This window comes from Coloeus monedula (assembly GCF_965178545.1).
Source record: "Coloeus monedula genome assembly, chromosome: 3".
NCBI classification, from domain to species: domain Eukaryota; kingdom Metazoa; phylum Chordata; class Aves; order Passeriformes; family Corvidae; genus Coloeus; species Coloeus monedula.
Genome location: NC_138783.1, coordinates 22,129,254 through 22,145,894, shown reverse-complemented (window position 1 = coordinate 22,145,894; position 16,641 = coordinate 22,129,254). Strand labels below are relative to the sequence as shown.

Below are 16,641 nucleotides of genomic sequence, written 5' to 3'. Positions count from 1 at the left end.
CTTGTTTTTTCCTAAAGCAGCTGCATTTTTGGAACATACAAATGTGCTAGGGACTATGGGTTTCCAGTACCCATAGTGAGAAAAGAGGGATGGGGCCAGGGAAGGCTAACTGATGAACTTAACAGCAGTTAAGTTCTGTGTGGCAGGAGTGTGTTTCCCACTTAGACACACTGGACTGTGTTCTCGTTGAGAAGGTGAGAACAGTTTGATGAGGGCTGAGAAGTCTGTTTAAGTTTGGGAGTCAGGACAACAGCTGCTACAGTCTAATCTGCATTATGATGAATCCAGTTAACAATCAACTGTTTTAACAATTAGCTCTGTTACCAGATCAGTCCGTTAAGGTCATTAAAACTCTCTTTGCTTCAATTTAACCCCTCAGGTTGCCACTTCTAGTAGGTTGAGTATCCTTATATCCTAATGTAGAGCATGTTATGGTAACTAATGATCCAGGTCTGTTGTAGCCACTTGACCTACTATTTTTTTCTTTAATGATTCAGCAGAGATATGCCTTTAGGTGCTGCTGTAAACAGTCCCCTAAATCTTAAAAAATCAATGATAAAGGAGCTTAATTATAATTTGTACTGACAGCACTGTCTCTTACTTAGGTTGCTAAGTATTTTCATTACATGAGGTTGGCTTGCTTGTGGATGGCAGGCATAGGAATTGTTCTGTGATTTTTGTTCTGTTCAAAACTTTGTCAAACACTTACTATATGTTGAGTTTTTCCCATTCTATGCACCTGACTACGTTTAAATTGCTTAGGAAAATTTAATTTAAAGCAGTTTGGCTGTACTGAAGAATGGGCTGATGAGAAAATGGAAGGGGAGACCAGAGAAATGTATATTCTTTTGCCTGTGTAATGTTGTTCTGGATGACAGGTTGTGCTGTGAAAAGATCTTCCATCTCTGGCTTGAAACAGGAAATTAGTTTGATGACCAGGGCTCAAATCAAGAGGCAGAATTAATTGATCTAAGAGCGTGGGGCAGGGAGGCACAGGATTGAGGAGAGGCTGAAATTGGAAAAAGAAGTCCAGGAAAAGAGGAATGGACAGAGAAGTCTGAGAAATGAGTGAAGCCCAGGCTGGAAAAGCAGGACACATAAACCAAGACTTGCTAGCAAGGAGAATAGGACCATCAGAGAAGGAAAAGCCCAGACCTGGGATGGGAGTAGATAGGAAGAGCTGGATAGGAAACTTCAGGCGTGGGGCTAGCAGGTAGAATAGCGGATTCCCACAAAGCACCTCTCTTCCAAGAAACTAGAGCAGCACCCAAGGCGTTTGCTTCTCATCCTCCCTTCGTTACAGGAAGCAGGCTGGCACTGCATCCTGCTCCCCTGCAGCACTAGCAGGTTGTCCTCTTGCCTTTGTCGAGTCAAGTGGCAGAGGCCTGTGCGGAACTGAGGACTCCAGGCCTGGTGAACCATATGGCTGCTGGCACAGCATCCCATGGTGGGAGGCATTTGTCTGCCTTCCTGTTGGGAGGAACCTAGGAAGCTCCCATCCTTTCCTTGGGGCCTTTATACTCTCATTTTAACATCAGGGGAAGCACTCAGGGTTAAGGAGTGCTGAAATAAAGCTGCTTGTGCATCCCGTAACTTTTTCTCTGTGACATAATCCCCCCCTCTGCCAAAATGTGCTTTGCTCAATCAGAGAGAGGAGTTATGCTTATAGGATGCATTTTTTTTTGTCTGGCTTGCTGCAGAAAAAGGAAAAATGCAGTGTGAGAGTCAGGGAATTGCTTGAAGAAAATGGCTGTAGCAGCCACAGGAACATGATCTGATCCTTCCGGCCAGCTGATTTGCGTGATGTTGAACCAGTCATTTTAAGCTGAACTTCTCAGAGGCTGTCGTTAGGTGTTGTACCTAACTCACTGGAGATGCCCAATCCTAGAGCCTGGAAGACTACTGGTAAGAATACTGCACATTCTGTTTTGAAGCAGAAGTTTCAGAAAAGCATCTCAAATCAAGTACTGCTCAAATCAGCAGATACTTCTGAAACTGTGCCATCTGTGTCTTAGCTCACTCACCATGTAATGGTAATAATGCTATTTCTAAAAGAAGGTTGTGGGAGATTTTGAAAATAAATTAGCTTAATGTTTTGTGATGCAATCAAGAATAAAGAATTGGATGAGGGTGAAGGCTGGAAGAATATAAAGGAGCTGAAAGATTATACTATAAAGTACAGTGTCATGCACCTACAATCTAATGCAAATGTCTGCTATAAACATGGAGTTCATCAACTGGAAACTACAAAGGAGAAGGAAAGATACAAAGGAAAAGAAAGACCTGGGAGCATTGCTAGGTCTTGTGATAATTGAGGCAGCACTTTCATGGTCTGTTACAATGTGATCTTAAAAGGTCTCAATGGCTATCAGAGGAGCACTAATGCATTTGAGCTTTTGGGAGAACTCATCTGGACACTTGTCTGTGCTTCCATCTTCACAGCAAAAGATGAGAGCAAACTGGAGAAAGGGCCAGTGAAGCTGTTAGCAAGGTCAGAGGAATGGATGGCCAGTTTTAAAAGGTAAAGAAGAAGATACGGCCTTGCAAAATGAAGGTGGGGGGATGAGTAGGACAGCAGTTTGTAAATACATCTGCAGGATTCACAACAAGATGGAAACTGGATGAGATGAGGTACAGTTCTTGGCAAAACAATCATTAGGCTTGAAATGAATGGGAATAAGTTGAAGTTGAAAATTAAATAGTTTTTTAAGAGAGTAGCGAGAGTCTTGGGCAGCTTCCCAGAGTGGAAGGAAGACACCTTGTTGGGCAAGGATGTAAGTAGGGCCTGGGCTCAGACTCAGGAGTCTATAGCCTGCTAAATGTGTTAACTGTAGCAGATACAGCATGCACACTTGGACATCCTGCCTTCAATGTGTGTGGGTGGTTGACCTTTTCCTTCTCTCAAGTGAAATCAAGTCATTAGGAATTATCTCTAAATATTCTGGCCCCATACTTCAGAGCTTGAGCTGCTTTAATCTTAGGAAGCCTTGGGGAGCCAGATTACCAGCGTATCTGCCCCGCAGAGTCTGGGAGCATATGAGGAGATATCTTTCAGATGGCTGGTTTTTAAAGTGCAGCCAGAGAGGTCTGTTGAGTTCCTGAGCATGTGTTCAAAGATGGGGATGTATGTGCTCTCTGTTAGCATTTCCAAGATGCAGAAAAGCCTCATGTCTGTTTGCTCCAGGATATCTGTTTGTCCTGGTTTATGCAGCGTGTCTGAATTGAAAAACTGTTGTGTAAGGGCTGAAGGAAAAAATACATTATTGGAGTGGAAACATTGCCATTATCAGCCTTTGGATGGCCTCCACTTCATGTTTGTCACATGCAATTCATATCTGAAAGGAACATGTGTCTCTGCCGATGTGATGTGCCATGTCATAAAAGCTTTGGTGACATTTTCTGACCTCTTAAAAGTCTAACGCAAGAGGTTTGCAACTTGTAAATGCCATCTGCCATGGCAGAGCAGCTTCCCAGTTCTCTAATCACATATGCCTCTTGTGAAATGCTGCATCACCTTGAAAAAAATCAGCATATTAATGGAGGAAGCTTGTCGTTTTACTCATTCCCAGATTCTTTACATAATTCATCTCTTAACTTTTTTTTGCTTATTAAGAACCCTGAGGGGTGGAAGTTGCAGCAAATCCGTGATAGCTTTAGGAGTTCTGTTTCATTAGAGCTGTATTTACTTTCTGGTTTTTTGGTACTCTGAATTGGAACCATTCTCCCTATGATCTTAATCTTTTGCAGATACTCATGGGGTTCACAGATGGAAGTGTGAAAAGTCTGAGTTGTCTCAGGAACGTGTAACAGGACTTTCAGGGGGCATGTAAAAAGAGGGGAATGTTCTTCATTAACCTGTGTTTGTTCCTTTAGTCGATTATGGGAACTGAGATGTGCTAATTCTTTGAAATTGATTCAGCTTCTGTCACACCAATAGCCTCAGATGTGGGATAAGGAGACCAAATGTTGAGTTTGGCTTTTGCCGGGCTGACAGCTTATATAATGGACGGTTTTGAATCAGTAGGGACAGTTTTTACAGCCTGGAAAAAAATAAGCAGAGTGTTTCATGCTTGGATGGGAGGGAAGAGCACTTTATCCGCTTATCTTTTACTTTGCGTAGTGCTGTTGTTGGCTGCTCTGGCTTTTGCATGTCAATAAGAGAAACTTTCTAAAGAGAGGATTTATTGCAGGAAATGTGTCCATATTCCAGGCCACATACACAACATGCATTCCTTCCTGAGGAGCAGTGAGCAAAAGCTACTTCAGATGGTGCCAGGGTACAAAACTGCATCTCTACAGACTGTGGTGAGAGGCAACAGATCTCCCTCCTGTCATAAACAGTGCTTTTTGTGTTTGCTGAGAAGAGTGCGAGCATTGTCTAGCCCTCACAACCAGCGCTGAAGAAGTTGGGTCTGTTTTTATCACTCTATTACAGTCAGGGAAGGAGGTGTGCTAAAAAATGAAGTGACAACACTAGCAAATCTGTGTAAGCAGCAAACCAAGATACCAGAAGCCTTGGCTTGCCAGCCTGTCTCATTACATCATGCCCAAGTGCCCTGGGCAAACCCTGTTCTTTTGACTGTGTTTGGACATAGCACTGGTGACATAGCAAGCTTCAATACTGATTCTAATTCTGGTTTTTATACATAAGATTATAATTTCCCTGACAGGACCTATCCTCAGGCTCCCTCTTGGTAAAAAGATCTTTTCATTTCTTCGTTGGGGTATGGAGAGGTGGGGCTAGATGTGCATGGGTGTCACAGAATGGATAAATAAAAAATATCAACCAGGGACAAGAGAAATCAAGAAGCCTGTGAGCATCACTCTGGATGTCATGTTCTGAGGTAGCAGGGATATGTTCTCAGTCCAGCACTTGCAAGACTAAGTCATTACAGTGTGCTGCTCCCCTCCTAGCAGACCATATGGAAAGGTCCCACTGTGCATGTACCGCCCCAAGGGTCGAGCTCACAGATGGAGCGATGAAACCCAAAAGCTGCTGTGCAGGAGTTCAGTGGGTTTTTTGTAGCTGCTTTGCCATGCAGCCATTTCAGTCTGGCCTGTTTTTATGGATCCTGACAAGGTCTGCAAAACAAACTTATTTTTAACTGCTATTCACATGCTTCTTATCTTACCATTCTTAATTTTAAGAAGGTAATATGGGAGTTGGGTGGGATAGGTTTTTGCATTGGCTGCTCTGGTTTTTTGCCTGGTTTGGCCCTGAAACAGAAGGAGAAGCCATCTCTTTTTTGCAGTAGCTGCAAAGTGACAATGGTTATATTAGCAGTTACTGCAGGCTGGTTGGTGCAGTGTAAAACTACACTGTTTTATTGTGAAATCAGCCTGTTGGTATGGCTTGGGAGATACCACTGCAAGCACCTGAAACAGATGATATTTGAACTCCTTAGAGGATACTGTGTAGCTTTTTATCACAGCCCAGTCATAGCTGACATTTAAAATGTGCGGCGAGAAGGAGGGAGGGAGATTAGGGACATGTCTCAGTAGAGGTATTGCAGCCCATCTGGGCTTTTCAGAGTGAGAAACTGTACCCAGCTGGGTATCACTGGATGGTATCAAAATGCTTGCTTTGTTGTCTGCTTGAATAATAACTGGTACACCATGTGTGGGAAGGGATTTTTGGGGCAGAAAAACTCCTTAGCATCCAGCTAAGGCACTGCTGTTGGGAAGGCTGCATGAAGAGCTGGGCCTGCTGCTTTCCTTCCAACGCTTAGCAACTTCTCTCGTTTTAGGAACTTTCCGCTGTACCTTCTGTGAGACTGAAGTGGAGGAAGATGAGTCGGCAATGCCCAAAAAGGATGCAAGGACACTCGTTGCAAGATTTAATGAGCAGATTGAGCCCATTTATGCCCTGCTTCGTGAGACAGAAGATGTTAACCTAGCCTATGAAATCCTGGAGCCAGAACCCACAGAGATTCCTGCCCTGAAGCAGAGGTGGGAGCGCGCCTGGTCTTTTCTCACTGCACTGCTTCCTTGTAGTGTGTTCCTTTGTTCTGTGGGGCTTTCCCAAACCTTGCCAGCCTCTGGCTTCGTTGAAGACTTACTTGTACAGCACAAGCTATGCAAACAACTGACAGAGTCCCCCAGGGATGTGTGGTTTACAAGGAGACAGAGGGCTGTAACCATTTTTTACTAAACAAGGCAAATGGCTGTTCTTCTGGTCAGCCTCCTGCATGTATTTTTCTGTGAGGTGGGATGCTTCAATTGCCTGCTGCTTGCCATGCTGCAGCTGGTATGCACACCAAGCCCTCACCCTAGTATTTAAAAAATGCAAACTGCAACTGCTTGACAAAGCTCTGCAGGTGCCATCTAGGCTGTCTATGCTGTCTTCTGTCTCTCAAATACTTATCTTTCATCTGTTCCTTTTGCTTCTACCTAGCTCTTGAAACAAAGCTGTCTGTAGTCTGCACCTTGTATTTCAAATCCTCATATTACAGCATTCTAGTTTGAAGACATTACTTGTGATAACCAGATTTTTTTCTTCTGATTTTCTCCAACTTGTTACACACCTCTTTTTTCAGGAGAAGACCATGTTGGAATCAAAAACTCCTTAAAATGTTCTTACCCATGGGAAATGACACTTTCTTTCGGAACATTCCTAGCTTTACAAAAACAGATGACGTTTAAATAATGCAAAAAGATGTGGGGAGCTGTCAGTTTTGTCAGCTGTGGTGAAATGTGATGCACTTCTCTGTATTTAAAAAAAATTAATTAAAAACACAGGGGAAAAGAACTGTACCATCAGGAGAACCATTCCCACAGTGCCTTGGGGTGCTTGGCTTTAGTTAATAGGAGAGCAAGCAGGATGCTCTTTTTTTTTCTCTCAGGCTAACCTTGAGAGAGAATGTTCCTCATATATTCATGCTAGACAGCTTCTAATTAGTATAATAAAAATTCTTTGTCTCTTCATAGTCTTTTTCTAGCCAAGAAGGTAGCTATTTTTCCTCATCATTCTGATAGAAAAACAGAAACAGTACAAAGAGCAGAAAAGATTTTTCCAAGGTCGCACAACGTGTCTTTGGTGATATGGAGAAATCTTTGAAGCCTTTATACCCAAGCTGAATCATTAGACTTTGCTTTAAAACCCCTTTTCTGTAGTTTAAATAGTAGAACTGGGATAACCCTACCAAAAAGAGAGTAATTTTTCAGTCTTCCCCTTTTGCGTACAGGAAATTATTGCAGCAGAGGCCTGATGCAGTCCCATGATTAAATAGCAGCACCCACTTGCTTGACTCTTAAATACTTAAAAAATATTGTAAAAGATTAATTACTCTGTGCAAGGAATGACAAAATAAATAGGCAGCTTTTTAAATGCTTACTTGAACACAACTTGTTTCATCACATACAATGATTTAATTATTTATTAACTCTTATTAATTCAAAGCAGTTAATTCCATGAAAGCACTGCTGTGAGATTTTTTTAAAGTGCCAAACCCTGGGTTATTTATTCCCTCTGTTTTTATGAAGTCTTGAGTGTCTGAAATTGTTGACAAAACTGACATTTGGTGATTCTGAAACAAACTGAAAAGGTCACAAAATGCCTGCATCTTCTCTTTGCAGTAACTCAGGCAACTCCATGTTACAGCTCTAAGTGGCCCCACTGATATTGCATGACTCTCATTCACCTGCCCTGGGAAACTGGGTAGATCTTCATTTATATTTTCCTAAGAGGCTGTTAATTCTTAATCGTGGGAGAGCATGAATTAGTCCCACAGGTTTCAAAATAAACCTGCTTTACTTAAGCCCTTCTGTGTGGTTTTTGAAAAATTATGGATTTTAATAACCCCTCCATTTCCTTGTGTCAAAATAGTATGATTTCAATTAACAAAAAATCTTCACAGAATTAATTTTCTGTGGTCATGCTGTCAAGAACCATGGGTTGTCTGTTCTGAAGTTGAAGCTCTTAAGAGCAAGTGAAAATGTGTTTTATTCTCAAATGTGGCAAAAAAATAAAAGAGTTATCCCCATTATCCAAGACCTTTCTTAATAGTCTGGGCAGGACTGAGATGAAAATTTCAAGTTGTTTGCCCACTGCACAGTGTGGTTTCTGTGGGTCATACCTCAGCTATGTCTAGGACTATTTATATTGCCTTTAAAGGCAGCTAAACCACTCATTCAGGGATTTCCATCAGGGTGAATAAAACAACCAATGGGTAACAGACTAAATGTAGCCATATCTGGGCCACTGAGCTGCCATGGTTCCTGCCTGCATGGTGGCCATGCGAAGTCTAGAGCAAGGTGGGGAAAAAGTAGTTCATGGATCTCAAAGACAAACAGAGATTAAAGAGATTCCTTCATCTGCTCTGTGCTGCCTGTAAGGCATCTGACACACCTGGCCTTTTGCTGGTGCCTGGTCCATGGTGTCTAATTCTGTACTTTGGAACAGGTTGGTGAACAGGAAGTTCTCTTCTTGCAGAAAGAAGTGTTCTCCTGCTCAGGTAGTCTTCAGGTGGTGCTCACACCTACCAACAGCGTCACTGAAGATAAAAAGATATAAATTGAGGCACATTTGCAAAGCTTATTGGGGTCCAAAATTAGACAGAAAGTGTCTAGATGGTTCCAGCTCAGTGTGGGACATTGCAGTAGATCACGTGAAGTAATTAGAACTGTAGGTGTCTCTTAGAAATGTTACTTTCATTTTTGAAATGTTCCTGACGTCATGGAATAAGTGTTTTGCTGCTAAGTGGTTCTGTGTAGGAAAAAAGTCAATTTCAGGCACACTTAGAGGGGCCTCTGTGCAAAAGTATTATTAGGTAGTTCCTGGCACTACTGAGTGTTTAGTGTCACGCTGTAGTCATGGGGAGGGAGAGCTTGGGGGAGAGCTGCATTGTGCATCCTGTGAGGAAAGTGGATTACATAAAATCGTCAGGGAAACGCTAGTTAGAGATTTCTATTGTGTGGGAAGCAGAGTGGTGCTTTTGACAGAACACACGCCTGTCTTGGAGAGCTGAAAGGTACCAACACTTGAAATAACACGCTGGGAAGAAGGTCTCTGTGTGGTTCCTTAGGTTACATAAGCAATACATGCGCATGAGCCTTCTGCCCCAAAATTCAAGGCTGCTGTGAAGCTCTCCTAGCAGAGCTGGCTGAAGGATTGCTAAGGACACAAGACATGCTAACACAGATGCTGTGAATTATTTTGCTAACAGATCCCAGAAAATTCACTATTGAGAGGCTGTGAGTAGCCTTGATCAACACTGTGGCTCTACACACCAATATTTTTTATCTGGGGAAGAGCAGTGTTCACCTACCTGCGTAATTTCCCATCACTGTTTACCCCTAGATATCCAGCAGAATTAGCTCATCAAGGTAACCTCCTTGCTGAACTAAAAAAAATTGCATATTAGTCAGGTCTTCTCTAAGTGCAACTTTATTTTAAGCTTCTTGGTTGGAGAAGAGGTCATTGGGTAGACAGCAGCAACTGAACCATGCTCACTGATGACAACTGTCAGCTCAGCTGGCATCATAGAGTATCCCTGATGGATTTACTCTGGACAAGAGGAGGAGGAAAAGCAGGGCTGTTCCTCCTGAAAAGCTGTAGTTACCCCTGGCAATCAGATGACTGAAATTATATGGCTGAGGGTGGGTGCAGTCTGCAGTGGATTTGTTTCTTTGAAAAGATAAAATATTCTGAAGTAGAGGAACAGTCATGTTTGGCTTTCCCCACCCAGAGAGCAGTGAGTTTCCATTCAGCCACTTTCCCCGATCTGTGCATATGTAGCAGCACAGGCCAGGGCGTATTTTAGGCTCATTGCCATCATCAGTGGGCAGAAAATATTTCACCTGATATCCTCTTTCAATCAGATCCAAGCAGGAATGTTTTTCTCCATGAGTCTCCTGAGCTAGAAGGGGCCCTGGAGGAAAATGTGCAGGGAGCAAAGGAGGGCTAGGCTTTGACTGCCATACCCTTCACATAGGTCAGCACCTTTATTTCTCCAGCTTTTCCATAGTAAAGACAGTTCTTCTGTCTCCTCCTGCATTCCATCAGCCCACAAAGCCTTTTTCCCAGCCCTGGTTCTCTGGTTTGAAGGTGCTCTCTCTTCTTTCTTCTCTGCCTGGAAAGCCCAGTCCTCTCTAGGCTGTGTCTGTGGAAAGTACAGATCTCCTGTTGTAACACAGGAGAGGCGACTTTTCATGTGCATTGTCACTCATAATTCAAGCAAGGGTTTGAATTGTGTTTTTCATGGTGAGTTAACTCCTTCAGGAGTCCTCTGATTAGTAACAGTTCACAGCTCTGAAGGTGCTGGGTCACTGGGCCTACTGTCTACCTTGGTTAAACGTGAGTGCTTTTTTATGCACTATATGGTTACTGTGTGAAGGCCAAAAAGGCTTTTCCAAATACCAGACTACTGTTTGACTGTGTTTTGCTGCTGTGGCTTTTGTTTCAGGGAATTCTGGGATTTTATGCTTGTTTTTACGTAAGTGCATCTGCATCTCTAGTGCTGCCTCTTCTTTTCAGTGTCTGTGATGGATGTTGCCGTATCCTTTTGTAGGGTTTCCCACTAGAGAGCCACGGGTTTCCCAAACCAGCAAAGGCGGCAGGAAAATTCCTGGCAGCACATGTTAGAACTGAGAATGAAAGTTCTCAGTGCAGGTCATGGGAGATAACTAATCATAATTTAAGTGTTTCTGTCCAAGGAGGGGCTTGTTCTGAGAGCTCTGTTTTTCTCTCTTTGACTTTCATGTAGCAAGGAGCGTGCAGCAGGTGCTGGTTCAGGGGCAGCAGCTGGCCTTGCAGGTGGACACCATCGGGAAGCATGGACTACAAAAGGACCATCATATGAGGACTTGTATACCCAGAATGTCGTCATCAGCATGGAGGACCAGGAGGATCTTAACCGGTCTGCAAGTGAAGGAAAGCCAGCCAGAGAGAGACCCATTTGGCTGCGTGAGAGCACGGTGCAGGGGGCTTATGACCCTGATGAAATCAAAGATGGTAAGAAATTCACAGAGCAGAAGTCCTGCAAGGCCTTTACAGTGCTGTCAAAAACATGTTCTCCTGTGTGTGTGCAGCTGCTGCTTCCAATACTGGAGCTTGTCTGCTCCACTCTGCTGCGCAAAGCACCTGTGTGTAGGCAGATGTAAAAATTCCTTAGATCCAGGATTGAAATCTAGGTCAGTAAAGCTGAGCTGTCCATGAAATTTTGTGGGGGCTTCTAAAATGTTAATTAACTGTTATGTCTTCCACCTTGAGAGCTTATTGCTCCTGGATGAAGGTTTTTCAGTTTCATCTAGAAAGCTGTCTCCCTAATAGGTCACTGCTGAAAAATAACATTTTCTAATGTTCAGTGACTCTGAAGTCTACTAAATCTACCAGCAGTGTTTACCTGCTCCCAGCCTTCTTGCCAATTGTTTCTCAAAACTTGTTATATATGAAGAATACTCAGAAATAGAGCTGGAAGTACAGTAGGAAGGTCTTTCACCATGGCAGGTGAGTTTCTATTCCCTTCTGTTTGTTTCTCATTATCTCTGCTTTTATTTTCATTCACCTTGGGGTCAGGTTGTCCACAGACCGTGGTCAAGATCTTATAACCATTAGTAGAAATATTCTGCTTTGGTATGTGTGCTGTTTAAGCTTCCATGCCAAAATTGGAAATGGAGACCTTTTATGACCTTTGGAAGAGTGAGTCAATAGATAGAATCTTTAGAGTCATTTGAAGATTATGGACTGAAATTGTTGATGCCCTAGGAAGAAAAGATGGCAAAAGGGAGCCATGTGTGTGAGCATATGACCCTGGAACTTGTGCTGTGCTCAGAAGAGGAGTGGAGTATTTAGGTATAGCAGAAGTGAAGAAAATGGATGTGATGTAATGGTCAGAAGATACCTGAAGAATTGTTCACGTGTAATGCCTTTCAAGTGTATTATGGATCCTAAAACATTTTTCAAATAGATTAAGCAAAGTGAGATGATTGAAAACCTGCTCCTGCAGTCTGTAGCAGATGTTGTTACTCACCAGCCATGGTGAGTTCTCACCCCATTTTTCTGGTAGACATTCAATTCCCCTCTAGTTTTAAATCAACTCCTTGAGACAACTTTTGGTGTACACAGCATAATGTTTCTCAAGGTGTCACTGAGGGACATGGAGGGTGGAGTATGTCTCCTTACAGGATGATGGCATCACTGCTTAACCTCCTCAGCTACGGGAGATCATAGAGGGAGCTTGTGGAAATAGCCTGAAATTGCTGCTGCAACACATAAACAGGAAGGGCAGGAACTTGGGGCCATTGACAGAAAAGATTCACTGCTTGGATCTGGCAGCAACAGTTCTTGCAAGCAAGAGACAGCCCCACTCCTGAGCCACAAAGTCAGTGTTTGTGGAGCTACCTCTGGCTGTTGTGGTTTCACAGCTCTCAGTGTGATGAGCTATGATATTATTTCACAGAGGTGCTCTCCCACAGCCTCTTATGCTCCACAGTCACAAGCAGTGAGCTGAGCACACGACTGCCAACATGATGCCTTTATTCTTTCTTTCTTTCAAGAATTTGCCAGTGTTCTAATATTAGTAGTTGTAGCCATCACCCATCACTACAACTTCATTTACAATGAAAACAGAAGTCCGGTGAAATTAGGTGTGGTTCTTTTGGCCTTTATTTTACCACAGGAAAGGAGTGACCACAAACTGCCCTGGGTTTCAGTGCTAAATGCAGAATTTACTTCCTTCACAGTCGTTTTACATCTCAAGTTTTAAAACGTAACCAGCACATTTCTGACTGGGGGGGGAAAGACTTGGGAGCCGCCTGCCTGAATGTGGTGACAAAACCATGAGATTCCATGTCTTGGAGGAATGGGCAAGTGGCTGCCTGTGTGAAGGCAGAATGCCAACACCTCAGCTCCAGCAATTGTTCATAGGCAGCATCTTTTGGTGTAAGACAGAAAGTTTGCCACAGGGAGCCTGTCCTGCTTTTTAGGCCTTGTTTTTATGTAAGGTTCTCCGTATTTCATGTCTTGTTCTGGGGTTTTTTTGTTTGTTTTTTTTTCCATACTGTCTGTAGTTCTTTTGGTGCTAGGTGGACTCACAGCCCTCTCATCAAATGTAGGATTAGGAGAGGTTTCCTGTGGAATTCTACTTTTTGAGCAGAATTTTACCTTTTGAAGCCATGAACTCAGACATCCTGCCTACCAGAGCCATATGGAACCCTGCCAGTTATTGTACAGCCAAGTTTACTGAAAGAGGAGCACAGGCCAGGTGTGTCAGCTGGGACACTGCAGTCCGCTTCAAATAAGAGGTGCAGGTAGGGAGCCACAGGGACTGTCTGGGCTGCATTTCAGCTTGGAGAGCAGGCAGTGGTTTAGTGCTGTGCTGCACAGCTTGGTTGCAGGCTGTCAGCTGCATCTGCTCCATGCCACCACCATCTTCCTGTAAGGAGCTTTTCCCCTTCCCGCCTGGTAGGTGCACCTCTGAGCTGAGCAGGCATGGCTGCTCTAAATGTTGTTTTATAACACATGGTTTCCACATATTCCTTGTCTGCCTGGGTCCATTTCTTCTCCGTGTTAATCCTTACAGGCAGGGAGCTCAGCACGATAGGGCCTAGGCTTGGGTCTGTATTTTAAGGACTGCTTTGCTTTCTTCTCCACTGTAATGCCTGAGTTGGACACCTCCCTGGGGAAGTCTTTTCCAGGTGCCTGCCCATCGTGCATTTGTTGTCTTCACTTGCAGTGTGCTCCTGGTTAAGGCTTCCAGCTGGGAGCCACAGTGACTCTAGGCGTCCCTTGCTCCTAGGAAATGTCAGTACTTGCTCTGCCGTGATAAGAAATAACTGTTTTAAGGGTGAGGAGGAGTTGGCATAGAGAAAGGGTGTGACTTGGCCAACTGAGCTCAGTGGCAGTAGTTAATAAAGGTTAAGAAAACTTTCAGGGCCGTCACACACATCTCTTTGAGGAAATGCTCATTCCCTCGTGTCCCTTTGCAGGGAGCCGGGATCTGGATGTGTTCCAGGAGCGTGAGGAGGGCCGGGCAGCCCTGGATGACAATGAGGAGGTGATGCGTGCCCTGCTCATCCACGAGAAGAAGACACCTTCCGCTTCCACTGTCACAGTCGGCGGTGCCGCTCCTCTCTCTGGCGGCAATGCGAGTGACTCCGAGAGCGAGACGAGCGAGTCGGAGGAGGAGTCCCCTCCCCGCCCCGCCACCACGGCCACCACAGCGTATGGGCTGGAGGAGGAGGAGGAGGACGAAGAGTTCGAGGTGGTGGCAGAAGACCCCACTGTCACAGTGGCTGGGCGTCCACATTCTTACAGCCAAGTGAGCCAGCGCCCTGAGCTGGTGGCCCAGATGACACCGGAGGAAAAAGAGGTTTACATAGCCATGGGGCAACGCATGTTTGAGGACATGTTTGATTAACTGGTCCCTGCCATGGCATTTTTTAAAAGGTGACTTTTCAAGGCAGTAACTCCCTAGCAGAACAGAAGACTGAAGCGCATCTTCCCTCCCCTGTGCACAGGCAGGGTCACTGCGGCTCAGCACTGCTAAACTCAAGCATCCTGCTCACCAGAACAGGGGTGCAGCAGAGCTGCATGAGCCAGAACACATAGGGGAGGACAAGTCTCAGAACTGAGGATGCTTGCAAGGTAAAAATCTGCTTCAGGGTGCCCTACATGGGCACTGCTTTAACCTTCTCCAAGGCCCTAGCAGCTCCTTCCCCTGATGGCTTTAAGTTGATTTTTGTTGCAGATCCCAGTGAAGTTCTCATACCTGCCCTCAGAGGACATAAGGGCTCCATACTCTGAGCAGAGTGCTCTGCAGAGGATGGTGTATGTAACATACAGCTGCCTGTGCTCAGCGAGGGGAGAGGAGAGGGAAGCACTTGTCTGCTGATGGCAAGCTTGGACGGGGCTTGTACCTGACCTCTGCCAGCAGCCACTGGCCACCAGAGTGGCTCTTTCTAAGCAGGCCTGTAGGCAGCAACCTCCTCTTGCTCCTGTTCACTCACTGCTGGGACTCAGCACCTCAAGGTCAGGTGTAACTTGAAACAGGCGGAGTGGAAGCCTTGGACAGCACACAGAGTGAATCACTTTTTGTCAGTGTAACAAATGCCCTCCATGGATCTGAGTTGCCAGTGCTCTGACTTGCCAGGAGATACCTTCATTTTCCGATATTGCTGCCTGTTGCTTCTGCCTAGCCCTGTCCAAACTCCAGTGTTGCAGACAGTTCATAGTGGGCAGAGCTGCTGTCAGGCAGTGCCAGAGAAGTAGCATAACTAAGTTTTATTTGCAATCTCACCAGGGCTGTATGATTTTAAGAGGAATTACACAATTTTGAATTCTGCTTGGCACACTCTTTTACCACAGAAAGACATTTTTCAGTGCCTATAGAGCAATATAATGTTTTTAATGTTTTTCTCTTTCAATTGAAAATGTTGCTTTTTTAAAATTGTTGTTTTCCTACATAGTACTACAATAAAACCAAATTATCAAAGAGTTCTGTGTTCCAGAGAGTAGGGGCGGCATTATGTGCTGTTCCACTTACATGGGCGGTACAAATTTGCCGTTCACTGAGACTGTAAATCTGTTTTATACTAACTATGCTTTCTACATTCTGCTAACCTTGTAATGCCTCCTTTGTGGTTTGATTTTCAGCTTCTCGATATTTTGAATCCCCTTCTTTTTTAAATAGTGTTTTAAATTTTCTTTTAAGTCATTTTAAAGAGGAATAAATAAACAGAAACTTCTCCTCTTTGTCATCTTTCAGTTTGTCTTGTGCCTAGTTGGGAATGTTGTTTGCTTATCATTTTGATTTATTGGATTCAAGAAAAAAGACCAATTTGAGCTCTCCTTTGAGAGGACCATATGAAATCCCACTGCACATTGTTTCTCCTTACCAGAGCTTCATTGAATGCCTCCTGGAATCTCCTGCATTTCCAGCGTGGATGTTTCATTACACCAGTGCTAGGGGAGGCTGGTTTTGATCAGCACTTCCATTCCTTTTCTCCTTCCTCAAGGGAGGCATAGGCTGATGGTAGAAGACTCGCAGACATTGTACTGCTGGTTAAAATGGTGTTCTTGTGTAGACAGGCTTCCAAGATCTGGTATCAAGCTTCCGGATATCAAGTCACAGAGCTGATAAGTCAAATTCAGTGATCAGCTAACAGAAAAAAATGTGCTGTACCCATTCTGTCTAGATTTAATCTGGCTGAATTCAGTATTAACACTGGAGAAAAGCAGGTAGATTTACAAGGAGCCAAAAGCAGAAACTGAGACCTAATCCTGAATACAGAAAGCTGCTCATGCTTGTAACTCACCAGGACCTTGTACTGAGTTTTCAGTTTGGAAAATCAAGGTTTAGTAAAGCTGAAGTGAAGAAATACCCAGCGTAACAATCTATAAAGTAGTGGGTTTCTTAATGGACATATTTAATGGTGGTTTGTGCAGCAGTTGCAGTTTTTGTCATTTTGCAAGGCACGTCCTGCACATGGGGAAGTCAGAGCGGTAGTTGTGGGGTTTGCATTCCATCTCTCGTGCACCACATGCAGCCCTGGGGAGGACTGGAAAGATCAAGGTGCATGAGCAGATGCCATCATTGTTTCCTGCTCTCTCCAACAGTTCCTGGCATTAGAAAGGATGGCTGCTCTACTCCGTTCCAGCCAGTTCGGGCTGCTGACGGACAACCATACACTGCTCCTTCCCTG

General features: G+C 44.2%; 1 protein-coding gene across 2 annotated transcripts in view; it reads left to right on the top strand.

The window, feature by feature from the left end:
• GTF2E1 (general transcription factor IIE subunit 1) overlaps positions 1-15,661 on the top strand; it is a 48,779-nt gene extending 33,118 nt beyond the window's left edge. For both annotated transcript variants that reach the window (XM_082278948.1, XM_082278949.1), the window contains exons 3-5: positions 5,748-5,949; positions 10,704-10,951; positions 13,927-15,661. In XM_082278948.1, coding sequence (XP_082135074.1) covers positions 5,748-5,949; positions 10,704-10,951; positions 13,927-14,357 — 881 coding nt within the window. In that variant the 3' untranslated portion in view covers positions 14,358-15,661. The remainder of the gene's footprint in view (positions 1-5,747; positions 5,950-10,703; positions 10,952-13,926) is intronic.
• The last annotated feature ends 980 nt before the right edge of the window (positions 15,662-16,641 follow it).